Source organism: Telmatherina bonti, assembly GCF_933228915.1.
Source record: "Telmatherina bonti genome assembly, chromosome: 2".
Lineage (NCBI taxonomy): Eukaryota > Metazoa > Chordata > Actinopteri > Atheriniformes > Telmatherinidae > Telmatherina > Telmatherina bonti.
In genome coordinates, this window is record NC_136620.1 from 32,799,191 (window position 1) to 32,812,490 (window position 13,300).

The following is a 13,300-nucleotide window of genomic DNA, read 5'->3' on the forward strand; positions in this document are numbered from 1 at the left end:
TTTCAAATATTCATATCAAGGTGGCAGCAATACTCATTTAGGACATCATGTTTGCAGCAGCAGTGTCCTAGGACGAGTAGGACCCACATTATGACTGAGTCTTATGTACCTCCACAGGAAAAATTGTTCATCAAATTATTCAAATAATTAAAGGTCATTTGAGGTAATTTAATTCATGTGTGCTTAAGTAAATTGTAACTTCACTTCTGTAGTATTAGCTCCAGCATCTGCAAAGTGTTTCCTGAACACATATAAGTGCACAAAAAAAATTCATTTGAATTTTGAAAACATCATCATAGAAAGAAGCATTTAGAGCTGTACAAACATGTAACAATATTTACATTGTAGTATATTGTTTCAAACATTCCTGTATGAATATAGTACATATTATAGTACATATTAAAAAATATGTATATTTTGTAGTTATTTGTAGTTATTTGTACACAGATTAAAAAAAAGAGGAAAACACACAAAGGACTAGAGAAGCTGGTCACAAAGCAGTCTGGGGATCTTGGGCAGATGCTTGCCAATTTAGGGAAATCCATAAATACACGGGGTCATGTCAAACCCATTCTGTTTTTCCTGGCAGTGTTTTACTGTCATCATCCTCATCCTCACTGCTGCCTTTGTATAGATATGCCAGTCTGCTGAACTCTGGTCCCCACTGACTCAAGCTCTGAAAGTTCTGATCCTTATCTGAGTCTGTGGAGTTTATGGAGCTGAGCGAATTCACCTCTGAGCCTCCACCCTCATAGTCAAACACCAGGAGAGAGTCAAAAGGAGGAGCGGTGAGGTCCCTGTCTGCAGCTTGCAAGTTCTGGGCAGGAAACATTCAACAAATATTGCTGTTTTACACACTAATATAGCAAAAATATTTGAACGAAAACAGATCTACAGTAATCTGTCACGAGTATATATAAGCATCTCTCACATCTTCAATGAATTTTCCAATCTCCTCATTGACCTGGGTTGGAAAGTGATACCCTGGACTTCTCTGGACTGTAGGAAGCACAACAGTGCTGAATACTTCAGACTGATTATAACACCCCCTGTGGAGCTCACTCAAGTCATAGTTCTATAAAGGAACAAAAAAAAACCATTCCTGTCATTTTATATTTTGCTTCGCTTCATTTTTTACTTACTTACTTATTTACTTTAAAGGTGGAGTATGTAAGATTTTCAATATTTTCAAAATAAGTTAACTAAAAAAATAACTACAATCATAATTAGTTTTTTTAAACATGTAGGTTCCAGTCTGTTCATATTTGATGCGTTATTAAATTACAAGTTTAATTAATGACAAAGACCCTTCTTGAATGTTTTCTGACCAGTAAAAAAAAAAAAGTACATTTTTTCCACCAGTAGGGTGAGTATAAGCCCATTTATTGCAGAGCGGCTCTGAGCTACAGCTCGCAAGCGATTCCTGCCCTCATTGGAGCTGGCAAGGAGGAGAGGTGAGGGAAGAGTTTTGCTCATTACTGCCAACCTGTGGTCGTTTGTGGATGTAGCAGTTTTGTGGTTTTGCTCACGACCTGGTGTTTGCCACCTAGTGGTGGAAAGAATCGCCTTGAAATCTTACATACTCTGCCTTTAAGAACAAAAGCCCACTAAGTTATCTAATACAAACTCACATGATATTGCTACAAATGTTTCTTGACAACTAATCAGAGCTACAATCCTCTTCTACAGCACCTACCCCGTCCTCTTCACCTCCGCCCTCCTCATTGTAGTGGACAATGCTGTCTCTGGGTAAATCTGGAAGAAGAGTGGCATCCTTCTTTGCCCTGTTCCGCCTCGGCAACAACAGAAGGAGCAGAAGGATCACTATGGTCAAATAAAATGAATAATAAATAAATAAAACAAAAACAAATGAACTCAAAATTACCACAAACTGGTTACATACATAAAAATACAAAAACTGCTCCAAGAGCTGGAATTGTAAGCGAAGGCGTGTCTACATATCTGTCAGGTGTTGAGATGGAGCAGGTGCCAACTCTTCCTTCACATTGGCACACCTCAACATGTACTGAGCTGTCTTGGGACAGCTTGCCAACATCAAAAATGTGCATCAACACAATATAGTCTCCAAGTGACAAGTGTCTTTTGGGGGCCAGTGACACCACGTCCGCTGGAAAAGAAACAGAAGAAGACTCATGAAGTATGTTTATAAGCCGTGTAAAGCTGAATGCATGTATTTACAGCATTTAATTAAAATATTTCACTGAGGTAATGTAAATATCATTATGTTGAAGCACTAGTATTTATAAATAACAATGAAAAAAATAACAATAACAATAAAAAACTAAAGGAAAAAGTTAAATATATACTTTGTTTATTTGTTTGAGACTATATTCAGCAGACAGATGATGGTTGATCATCTTAATTTGATTTTAAACATTTAGAAATTTAGAAGCTAGATTGCATGAACAGAAGGGAAACAAAGAAAGACTTTGTTTTGGAAGATTTTACAATGAGCGTATTAACTGGTGAGTTTCAAGGACTGGATATGAAAGCATTATGTGGTCCTTTCTGCTATCTCTGTCTGAAAAAATAGATTGAAAATACATGGAGCATTGTGATGAGGAGAATCACATGCAATGGTAGGCAGCTAAAATATTAGATTCAGGAACATTTTATGCACATAAATGTTGCTAAACACCAACAATACCAACAATTTATAATTTTATGCAACATATAAGATGCTCTCGCATGATTTCAGCATCTCCTGTGTGCTTTACTGGCATGAAATTCTTGATTACCTCTAAATACAATCAGTAAAACTGGTCAGTGTTGACCCAGAGCATAATTTTGTTGTATTTGTGTGTGTTGAATAAAGTTTTAAATTCATTTTAAAATGACAGCTCTGAGTACACACTGCACATCGGAACACTTTCTAAAAAAAAATTTTTTTTTTGTGAAAGTACTAAACTATCTTACTTGAAGAATTGATGCTAATAATCCAGTTAATTTTGTGTCCCTTTGCAAGCTCCACAGTAAAAGGACCAGCATGGCCAGGTCCATCCCGATCCACTACATCCAGGAAGGCAGGCAAAGGGTCCTTGTTGCACAGGCTGACCTTTCTCTGGACAATCACAGGAAGATTATCATTTACATCTAATAAACTTACAACCAGAGTACCAGTGCCTGTAGCTGGAATTGCATCTGGAATGAGAGAAAGAGATTAACTGAGTTTAGTTCAGTCTCATATAAAACCTGCTGAAGAGAACGAACATTATAAGAGTAGTAAAAGTATAAATTTACCGTCATCATAAGCCAGAATTACACAGCTGTGTATTTGCTGTCTTTAACGTACTGTGAATCTCTGTCCATGATGTTTCTAACTGTAACTGATCCTGTGTTATTATCAATTTTAAGCCACCTGCCAGGATCCTTGTATACTTCATAACTGGAATCAAAAGAAAAAACCAGGTTAGATCTCCATCAGTACCTGTGTGCACATGCAAACAAACCTATATGAATACTTTACTGGTAAATTACATCAACATACCACATACAAGTCAAATCCCTCCTGAAACTATGAAACAGGGAATCACTTTTAAAAAATCTTGATTTAAATAAAACATTATTGATTCAGTCAACATAAAACATTTCGCCAATAAATGTTTAGTTTTAAATTGTCCTCAGTGTATGTGTATGTTCTGTACAAATTTCAATCTAATTCTGTGAAAATTTGGGAGAGTGGGTTCAAATATAGTCCAAAGTGTACAAGTGTATATTTGGGTCACATAAAATATATTAGCCCTGCGATGGACTGGCGAGCTGTCCGGGGTGTACCCTGCCTTTCACCCAAAGCAAGCTGGGATAGGCTCCAGCTTCCCCGCGACCCTGAATTGGATTACGCAGTTTAGAAAATGAATGAATGAATGAATGACTGAATTAATAAAATATATTAGAAGTTCACATAAACATTATAAAAGTTTCACAATTAAATTTAATTTTACTTAATTCATTCATTCATTTTTCCTAACCGCTTAATCCAATTCAGGGTCACGGGGAAGCTGGAGCCTATCCCAGCTGTCTTTGGGCGAAAGGCAGGGTACACCCTGGACAGCTCGCCAGTCCAGTCCATCATTCATTTAATTTAATTTAATTTAATTTAATTTAATTTTTTAATTATACAAGTTTTTGTTTTGCTTTTTATTAATGAAAAATGAATGTGATTAACTGGGACAAGTAATTTGCATTATGAAATGAGCTTTACACAAGCAGTACTAACATTTGTTAACAGGGTTTATTACCTAATTCTCTGTTTCCTTGCTGAGTCTGGATCCTTTGCTGTGAGTGTGGCTACAGTAGTGCCTATTTTCACATCCTCAGAGATGCTCACAAGTTCTTCAGCTGAACTGAAAACAGGCGGCTCGTTCATGTCTAATACTGCTACAGTGACTGTGGCTGTTGAAATGGATACGGGTCCAAAGAAAGGTGCCTCGTTTGTTGCCACCACAAGTAAAATAAAGACAGAAATGCTCTCAAAATCCAGCCCCTTGGGAATAAAAAAAGGAAAAGAAATAATGATCTAGTACACACAAAGAGTAAAACAACTTTCAAAGACATGTTCATAAGATGAAGAGGTAAATCCAAACCTTAGTGGTTCTAATAATTCCCTCCATTTTATTTGGCCCTGTGGTGATGTTGAAAACTCCACCTTCATTGCCTTTGATTATTGAGAATTTGGTGTTGCTATTTGGAGATCCGAGCTGATCCATGTCAGTGACTTGTAGACTTGCTACCTCCACTCCGACCACATTTTCAGAGGTCGTTGTGGACATCTGGAGAAAAACATGAAACAGATTAAACAGACTGAAATTCACATCTTAAACTTGAAACATTCAAGACATTTGGAAGAATTTGTACAACTCACAGACGTCACTGTGAACTGTGGAGCATTATCATTGCTATCATTAATGATGATGATAACTGTGCAGGTGGCGGTTAGCCCTTTCCCCTCCATATCTGCAGCCTCTATGACCAATTTGTACACAGGGGAAGACTAACAAAAGAAATTGGTTACCATGGAGATGTGGAGAAGGACATTTTTGGGAAGATGATCATTCATGAACAGAATCACATTACCTCTCTATCCAGTTCTCCTGCCTTCAGACTGATCCATCCACTCACTGTGTTTATGGCAAACATGTCCTTCGAGGGCATTTCAGGCACCTGAGATCTTATCTTATAACGAAGTATGGCATTGTTTGTTTCTGGATCATCTTTATCCTCTGCTGTTACCTTTATAATAGACTCACCTGTCGAAGTAAACAAGAGCAAGTTGACTAATCCGACTTAATTTTACATTTTAGGAAGTCCACCAGATTGTGACCTCACCAACATCTGCGCTTTCATTCACTCTTCCAGTGAAAAGATTCTTAGTGAATTCTGGGAAATTGTCATTCTGGTCAATGATGTTGATTATGAGCTCCATGGGGTCCTCTATCTTGACTCCCTCGCTCAGAGCATAGGCCAACAGCTGTGACGCACACAACACATTCAACATTACTAAAAACATGCAACGTTAAACCAGTAATCGTTCATACACAGCAAAATTATGCATTGACTCAGCTCACAATGTATTTGGCTCTTTTCTCTCTGTCCAGTGACTCTTTCAAATACACCACACCAGATCGCCCATCAATAATAAAGATCCCCTCAGGGGGCTGGTCTGCTCCTGGTCCACTGATCTTGTACGTTACTGCCACTTTGTCGTCATTGTTGGATTTGAGCTATGTGACAATTGAGGAGGCACAAGTCAATATAAGTTCATTCAAAGTTATTTGATTTGCTATATATTACTGAAGTTACCTTCACCACATATTTGGGATATGGCCCCGTGTCATTTTCTGGAAGGCTAATGGGGGGAATGACCCACTCCCTCTTCATTCGTTTCAACACCCCAGACATAAGTGGAAGCTTATTGATGGCTATCAGCTGGAGGACATTTTCAGAACTGTTCTGTTTTAATCAAGACACAATAATGAGCTTGATGCAATGCTTAACAAAACTACAAAAGTTATTTCTAAATTTACCTCAAGATTGTTCTTTGGAATTTCAAGATATGTGCAGTTTTTTCTGTTGCCAAAGCTCCTCAGTTGCACGCCGGCAGCAGATAAAGACACAAAACTCTGAGGAACCAGTATAGTTCAGATATTATTCAGAGCAAACATTTCAACACATGGGGTGTGTCATTTGTATTTTTTTTCTTTACACACATAAATCAACATTCGTACATATAAATTGAATGTCTGTTTCTGTATTTATAAACATACGCATGCATTAATATCACATGTCCATGTACAGGTATACCTCATCGTATGCATAAGGAAATAAAAAATACTTAAACAAGTGTATATACACATATACACACACATATATATATATATGTATACCACTATGCATATACATACCTATTTACATTCATTTAACTACAATAATATATCTATAAATAAAATGATGTCATGGAAAGGAAATAAAAAATTCTAAAATAATCAGCTGTGAATGGGGAAGACAATCGCTACCTTTATGTGTTTGGGTAATGTAGTTCACAGGACTAAATTAAATTTGCTCTAGTTGGCAACTTGGTATGTTGTTTGTAAAAACATCCAAAAATGATAGTTTTTCTGTGGAAGAGGATCAGTCAATAATCTATATTGGAAGATTTTATGCCACTTTTGTTGCTGTAATGCAAAACAATTAGACTGAGCTCTGCAACATGTTTTTAGTAATTCAGCTGCTTCATGATTCTTTATACAAATGCACGCGTAATAATACTTCACTCTTTTATATTCCTCAGAGAAAGATGATACTCCCTCTTCACTTGTTAAACAGTTATGTTTGAGCATTTACATTTCAGATCAGCAAAGAGTACTATACTTCATCTACAATGATTGTGCTCAGTCAGACAGTATGATCAAAAAATGTAAAAATAGAGAAATATTAGTCATAAGTCAATAAGGCTTTGAGGTCTGACACATGAAAAACATGGGAAAAAAGTCCAATTTCTTGAATATCATGTCTTCATTTGGCCCTTTAACCAAATGTAACAACAAAAATAAAGTTTCTTGTGGGATATTTACCATCTATTACTATGTGATATGTCAAAACTATTATAGTGCAATCTTCTGTTTTCTGTTAGGGGGTAGAAGACAAGTATCCAGTTGTGTTCAATGGTATTTTAGCAAAGTTTTAACATTTGATGCAAAATGTGTCCTAAACTTTATGTATCAAATATGTCACATTAGGCTCTTTAAGGTTAAAATAAGTTTTATTTAAAAAATAAAATAGTGGGTAGGGAAATAAAGAGGTGTTAAACCATTGAAAAACAACAACTAAAGAAGTATAAATATGTTGGAATGTTAAACAATAAAGAAAAAATAACTTACCTGGATGTGGATGAGAAGAAGTATCCCTTTCAGGTTTCTGCTGTTTTCTGTCATGTTGACCAACGTAAAGACTGCATAGATCTGTCTTTTACAATCACTGAACTGACTCTCTGGACTGTAGCCACCTTGTTTCAGTGGAAAACAGACAAACCTTTACTAAATGTCCTGATTTTTTTTCCAATTCCTTTTCAAGTTTGCAGGAAATGACTGAATTAATCCTATCCAGTGCGTTTCTACAGCCTGCATGTTGCTTCAGCACCTGTGTGTTTACCTAGTTTCACCTTACCACCAACACTAAACTACTATGTGATATTACCAGTCAAGTTGATGGAAGGACAAAAGTGAGAGGTGACGGCAGGAACCATCAGACATGCAGGTGTGTGTTTATGATAGTAAGAAGCTCACATTTTTTTTTAAAATCTATAATGTTTCTATGATGTTTTAAATCTCTGAAAATTAGGGGGGGAATGCAATGTTGGTAAAATAAGTTTGAACAAAGAGCAAGGATTTAAAAAGATAATCCTGAGTTTGTTTTGTAGGACAAAACCAGTTTAAATGGACATTCATTTCTGACAACAGGCACATATGTTTACAAAACACTCCAGGATAAGCTCCCATAATACTCAGGAACTCATACGTTAGCAGTTTATTTGGGAATACATCCACTCCAACTGCTCAACTCTTTTTTTTCTCACGTTTAGATTTCAGGACACAAAACTGTGAATTTGACATCGGAACATTTCCAATAACAAATTCAAGCATCATCCTTGAGATGTTTATTTTAAAACGTTATTGTTTTTCCACCAAAGACACTTTCAGTTCAAAAACATTTTTAAAAAATTAAATTAATCAGATGATTTGGATAGAAATTTAAAGGTAAAAGTCAGCCTACATAAATGTAATTCACAATTTCTATTTATGACATGGAAAATAAACACATTAAAAGACTAAAACTTTCTCTTCACAAAGGCCTTCATTCATTTTTGACCAAAAGTTATGAATATGTAACCTAGATAAGTCATATTTAAATAGCATCTGCATGTAATACAACACTAAAACTATTTCTTTTACTCAGAATTAGTGCATGTAACAGGTTGTCATTTTTGACTCAAAACTCCAGCCAATAAAACAATGCTGACTATGATCTGAATCAAGCTTTAGGTGGATGTTTCAGTCAGTTTGGATTTAAGACAAGACTTGTGCTAGCTGTTCTGAGGCCTGGCCAGGTCAGAGTTCAGAAACACCACTGTAGCTGTGATATCGTCCCTGTACATTCGAGCCAGGTCCTCTGGCAAAGCAAGCATTGAGGCCAGTTTCTCGTGGGAAAGTTCTCCATACTCTCCAGTGCCAAGTGCGTGTCTGATGAGATGAGTGGCAGCATTGGTGTCCAGGGCTGGGGAAGCACGGGCTCGTCGTTTTAGCAGGAGTTCATGCATCTGTCCCAACTTCAGCTGCTTCTCAGAGGAAGAAACTGGAGCCTAGACAAAACAAAGTCAAATTATAAAAACCAGGAAAAAAAAAAAGAAAAAGATATTTCATTCCAAAGCTGTGGAAAAGGCATTGTGGGATAAAAATTATATTTATTCTACACAAACCTGTAAGTGAATTCCACTTAGATGCTCTCCAACGAGTCGCACTGCATCCTCACTACTAAGTTCGTCCCACAGCCCATCAGTGCCGAGAATCAGGAAGCGATCCTGTGGTCTCAGCTTGTGGTAGGTTACTTCAGGTGTCACATCCAGGTAAGGTGGTGTTAGATAGTTCGGCGGTGTGTAATGGTACAAGTTGAACGAGTCAAGGTCCATGCCAGATTCTAAGCTTGCTAAAATACTCTGCTGCAACTCACGGCTCCATTTGAATCTCACATCACCAAATGCGCGCAAGGGCATCAGCACCTGGAAGCAAGAGAAGGGATTAAACTGGCAACTTATGTAGCAAATGTAACCAGCATTTTTATTCTACCATGCTAAAACAGCAACTCACACCCAGGAGTCTGTCATCTGTGACCACAGTCTCTCTCTCTGAAAGTGGATGCTGGGCTTTGATTCGTTCCACCTCAGCTGGGTTCTGTGAGTTGTGATCCTGAGAAAGAGGCAAAGCGCTCCATGAACCGTCTTCGTTTTGCATCCCTAAAACTGCACGGCAGTCACCGGCATTTGCCACGTGGATTCCATCAGTATCAACATGAGCCACACAGGCTGTGCACCCAGCAAAAGCAACCTGGACAGATGATGACAGGGCTTGTTATCAACACAGTGTTACTTTGGATGAACAGAAGTGGCTAAAAGTGCTGTATCTTTTCACCTGGATGGCTGTACTTTTCATCAGGTCATTGGAAAGAGGGACTTGGGCCTCCAAGGAGATGTCAGCATCAAGTCGTTTGAATGCAGAATCCAAAGCCTCCCAAGGACTAAAAGAAAAGATTGCAGAGTTACTTTTGTACTGCACTGGAAGTTATTGTATTGCACTATGCTATTGTTATGTTAGGCATTATTAGGGCGTATATAGGCGGAGTATTACAAAATTGCTGAGGCTACAAGGCGAAGACACGTGACAATATTTTGTCCAGTTTTAGTCATTTTATGTAAAACAAACAATAAATGTATTAATATACAGAAATAAAATGCTAACATGATTAAATGCAATATTGTGTATATTTGTTAAAACATGCTAATTTTGGCTTACATAAATAGATGATGCAATAAAAGAAAAAAGTATAAATTAATAGCTTTCAAACAGGAACACAACGGGCGAAGAAATACCTTCCATTTTACTACAGATACACACATTTATACAAACCTCATTCCTGCATCATGTTCCTCATTTTCTAATAAGTCTTGCCAGAAGACTCTGAGGTGGTTGATATACAGGGTGGCAGATTCACGATAATTTAAATCTGCATGATGTTTAAACCATTGTAAGATGGGAGGAACAGGTCTGCCTTGTTCCATGCTTTTCTCAAGCTCCTCCAAACTGTGTTTTGGCATCATTGCAACTGCCACATAGTACAACAGCCGCTCACTGACAGCCTGGGCACAAGCCCAGCCGCCATGGCCATCCAACACTCCAAAGAGCATGCCCTTTGACTGTAAACAGTATGGAAAATTATATTAAAATTTGCATCACAAGAGAGAAAAAATAAAGATAGAAATGTAGAGATGGAATGACGGCTTTATACCTGTAAGCAGGTGGCTGCACTGCGACGGTCCTCATTTGGGGTGTTAGCAGCTAACTGGTTGGTGTCAAACCTTCTCACTGCACTGAGTCCCCTGCCATCAAACTCTGGCACAATTATCGTCTGAAAAAGAGACGTGTGAACATGAAATCAATGATTCATAACAACACATTGGTATGTGTAAAACACTAAATTACATTACCTAGTTATAGTCAAACAAATTCATCTTTATCCAACCCAGCTTGGATGCAGCTATTTATATTGTGCTTACAACATTACAGGTGTCGTCAGCTAAAACAGAGGCTGTGTGAAAGCAAATACCTGTTCATTGCTTCTTAGAATACTGTTGATCTGTACTCGACTCTGCTGGAATTCTGGGTCCTGATGTGTTGAGAAATGTCGTCCACTTTGAGACCAGTATAAAGATTCTTCACCAGTGCAGCACGATCGCTCTGATCCAAAGTTACACCTTGATGAGAAGTGGCAATGGTGGGATGTCTAAAAGAGAGAAAAGGAAAGCCATAAGGTGAGCATATTGTAAAAACGAAAATAGCATTGAAAATAGTATGATTTCATCATGAGACCAACCTGTATTGGGACTGTAGAACTAAGTGTCAGTATGTGGCTTGTGGTTCTCTGAAGGATGCTAGCATACACACGTCCATACATCGCCACAATGAGGTACTGGGTCTCCTCTTCACAATGTTCCAAGGATGATATGAAGTTACATTTTTAACTAAATGACCAGCTATCATAGGTAGCATGCAAGTTATGTGTTGCAAGGGTTAGCAAACTTCAAAATACTTTTTAGTTTCGTTATACAGTGTACAATGACAATAACGTTTATTCAATTATTTAATCCAAAACAGAACTCTAATTTAACAAACAATTATACCAAGATATTGTGCTGATGTTTTACTGTAGATGTGCCTGACACGTGACAGTTTTAACAGATTTAGCATTGTTAGCATGCTAACTGTGGCTGGTTCCGCTATTGTTTGGTTCACTTAGTAAAAAAAGTCACCGCGGTCGTTTTTTGTTTTTTTTTTAATCCTAACTACCTACGCCCATATTATTTTAAAACATGTGACATAAATCATAAAATAACGTTATCTAATACTTACAATCGTTGTCACGAATTAATCAAGATCAGCCTACTTTCACTACGTCAACAAACATGACAGCGACGTACACCAGCGTCTGACGTAAACATTTTTTTGAACAAAACTTTATTGTCCTGAGAAAAGATTACAAGTGTTTTTTGCGATTATAGCAGTACAAGACCTCTCTCTTTATATACAGTCTATCTATAAGCACCCATAGATCACCAGGTTATATATATATATATATATATATATATATATATATATATATATATATATATATATATATATATATATATATATATATAGATAGATAGATAGATAGATAGATAGATATAGATATATACATATTCATACACTTTCATTAAAGAAGGAAAAAACAGCTGCCCGTAAAATAAGCTGAAATTGTAATGATAAATAAAAAATTTATAAACATTACATTATTTTCTAATTCTGGTTCAATATAATTTTTTTTTAAAAATAGAAAACAAAAAATATAATTTATTACATATTACACCACTCATAAACTAATATTTTGTTGAACAATCTTTTAATGTTTCTGCTACAGTCAGGTGTTTTCTGTTCCTCCCAGACTTCTGCACATGTTGACAAGTGTTTTGTTTGTTTAACAGAAAAGTGCTCTAATTTGTCTAGGACAGATTTGTCTTTTTTTCTTTCTTCACTCAATGAAAAAACAGTGTCTTATGTTACTAAATTATATTTTTGCATATATATATATATATATATATATATATATATATATATATATATATATATATATATATATATATATATATACAATATATATATATATATATATATACAATATATATATATATATATATATATATATATATATATATATATATATATATATATATATATATATATATATATATATATATACAAAATATGACATGCTAGCTAATGGGGGAATCATTTCAAAAAGAGTAAGCAAAAGTGTAACTTTGTCTTGTATTACACCACTATGGATATTGCCCAGTTTATTAAATTAACAAATATTTCGCTGAAATAAGATATTAATATGCAAAACATCATATTAATTATTTAATATATTAATCTGTTTGTGCAACACAAAAATGTTCATAACTTGCATTCTAACTAACTAACTAACATAGATAGATAGATAGATAGATAGATAGATAGATAGATAGATAGATAGATAGATAGATAGATAATTAAACTTTTCACAAATCAGAAACTGCATTTTCTTGAATCTGGACCTGGTCTAATGTGGTCCAGATGCCAAAAATTTGTCATAAAATGAGCCTAATTTGCATTTTTATAAATATAATAAAGGTTCCACAAATCAAAAACAGCGTTTTCTTGAATCTGCATAGTATGTACAATATTTCAGGCCAGGTTTGAACAGTCTAAGTGTTGTAGTTTTTGTCAGGACCTGGTCTAATGCGGTCTAGTTTTCCAAAAATTCAGTGGAATTGCCCTTTACACATATTTCGAATCGAAAGCTCCGACTCGGAAGCTAACTTCAGCTTTGTTGATTTTTACCATAGATTTTACGGTATTCGCGTGAGATGTAGGGATACTGACCATCTAACTGTGCGTGGAATTCGGCTGTTGTTTTTTTTATCTTAAGACACTAA

At 36.1% G+C, this 13,300-nt stretch overlaps 2 protein-coding genes across 2 annotated transcripts; both read right to left on the reverse strand.

Moving 5' to 3' along the window:
- Positions 1-562: 562 nt before the first annotated feature.
- LOC306769289 (B-cadherin) lies at positions 563-7,451 on the reverse strand (the record flags this gene model as incomplete). The annotated part of the gene is made up of 13 exons (XM_079257855.1): positions 563-817; positions 932-1,075; positions 1,697-1,793; positions 2,014-2,128; positions 2,938-3,162; positions 4,321-4,504; positions 4,605-4,790; positions 4,883-5,011; positions 5,095-5,267; positions 5,347-5,488; positions 5,586-5,741; positions 5,821-5,970; positions 7,398-7,451. 13 exons carry the CDS (start codon positions 7,449-7,451, stop codon positions 563-565), a joined length of 2,010 nt encoding a protein of 669 aa, XP_079113981.1.
- A 707-nt stretch (positions 7,452-8,158) lies between these two features.
- pdp2 (putative pyruvate dehydrogenase phosphatase isoenzyme 2) lies at positions 8,159-11,761 on the reverse strand. Its single transcript, XM_079254956.1, has 9 exons — positions 11,697-11,761; positions 11,161-11,267; positions 10,894-11,070; positions 10,576-10,695; positions 10,197-10,483; positions 9,702-9,807; positions 9,381-9,617; positions 8,993-9,292; positions 8,159-8,875 (listed from the first exon to the last, which is right to left on the reverse strand). Exons 2-9 carry the CDS (start codon positions 11,239-11,241, stop codon positions 8,600-8,602), a joined length of 1,584 nt encoding a protein of 527 aa, XP_079111082.1. The 5' UTR covers positions 11,242-11,267; positions 11,697-11,761; the 3' UTR covers positions 8,159-8,599.
- Positions 11,762-13,300: the final 1,539 nt, after the last annotated feature.

Bases quoted from the DNA above. Each gene is read 5' to 3' on its own strand.
- pdp2 (XM_079254956.1), bottom strand. From the start codon at position 11,241: ATGTATGGACGTGTGTATGCTAGCATCCTTCAGAGAACCACAAGCCAC. The intron at 10,484-10,575 runs GTATAAAGCCGT...TACTGTTTACAG, and splicing joins GTGCAGCCACCTGCTTACAG to TCAAAGGGCATGCTCTTTGG. The intron at 9,808-10,196 runs GTTTGTATAAAT...CTTTTCTTTTAG, and splicing joins GAACATGATGCAGGAATGAG to TCCTTGGGAGGCTTTGGATT.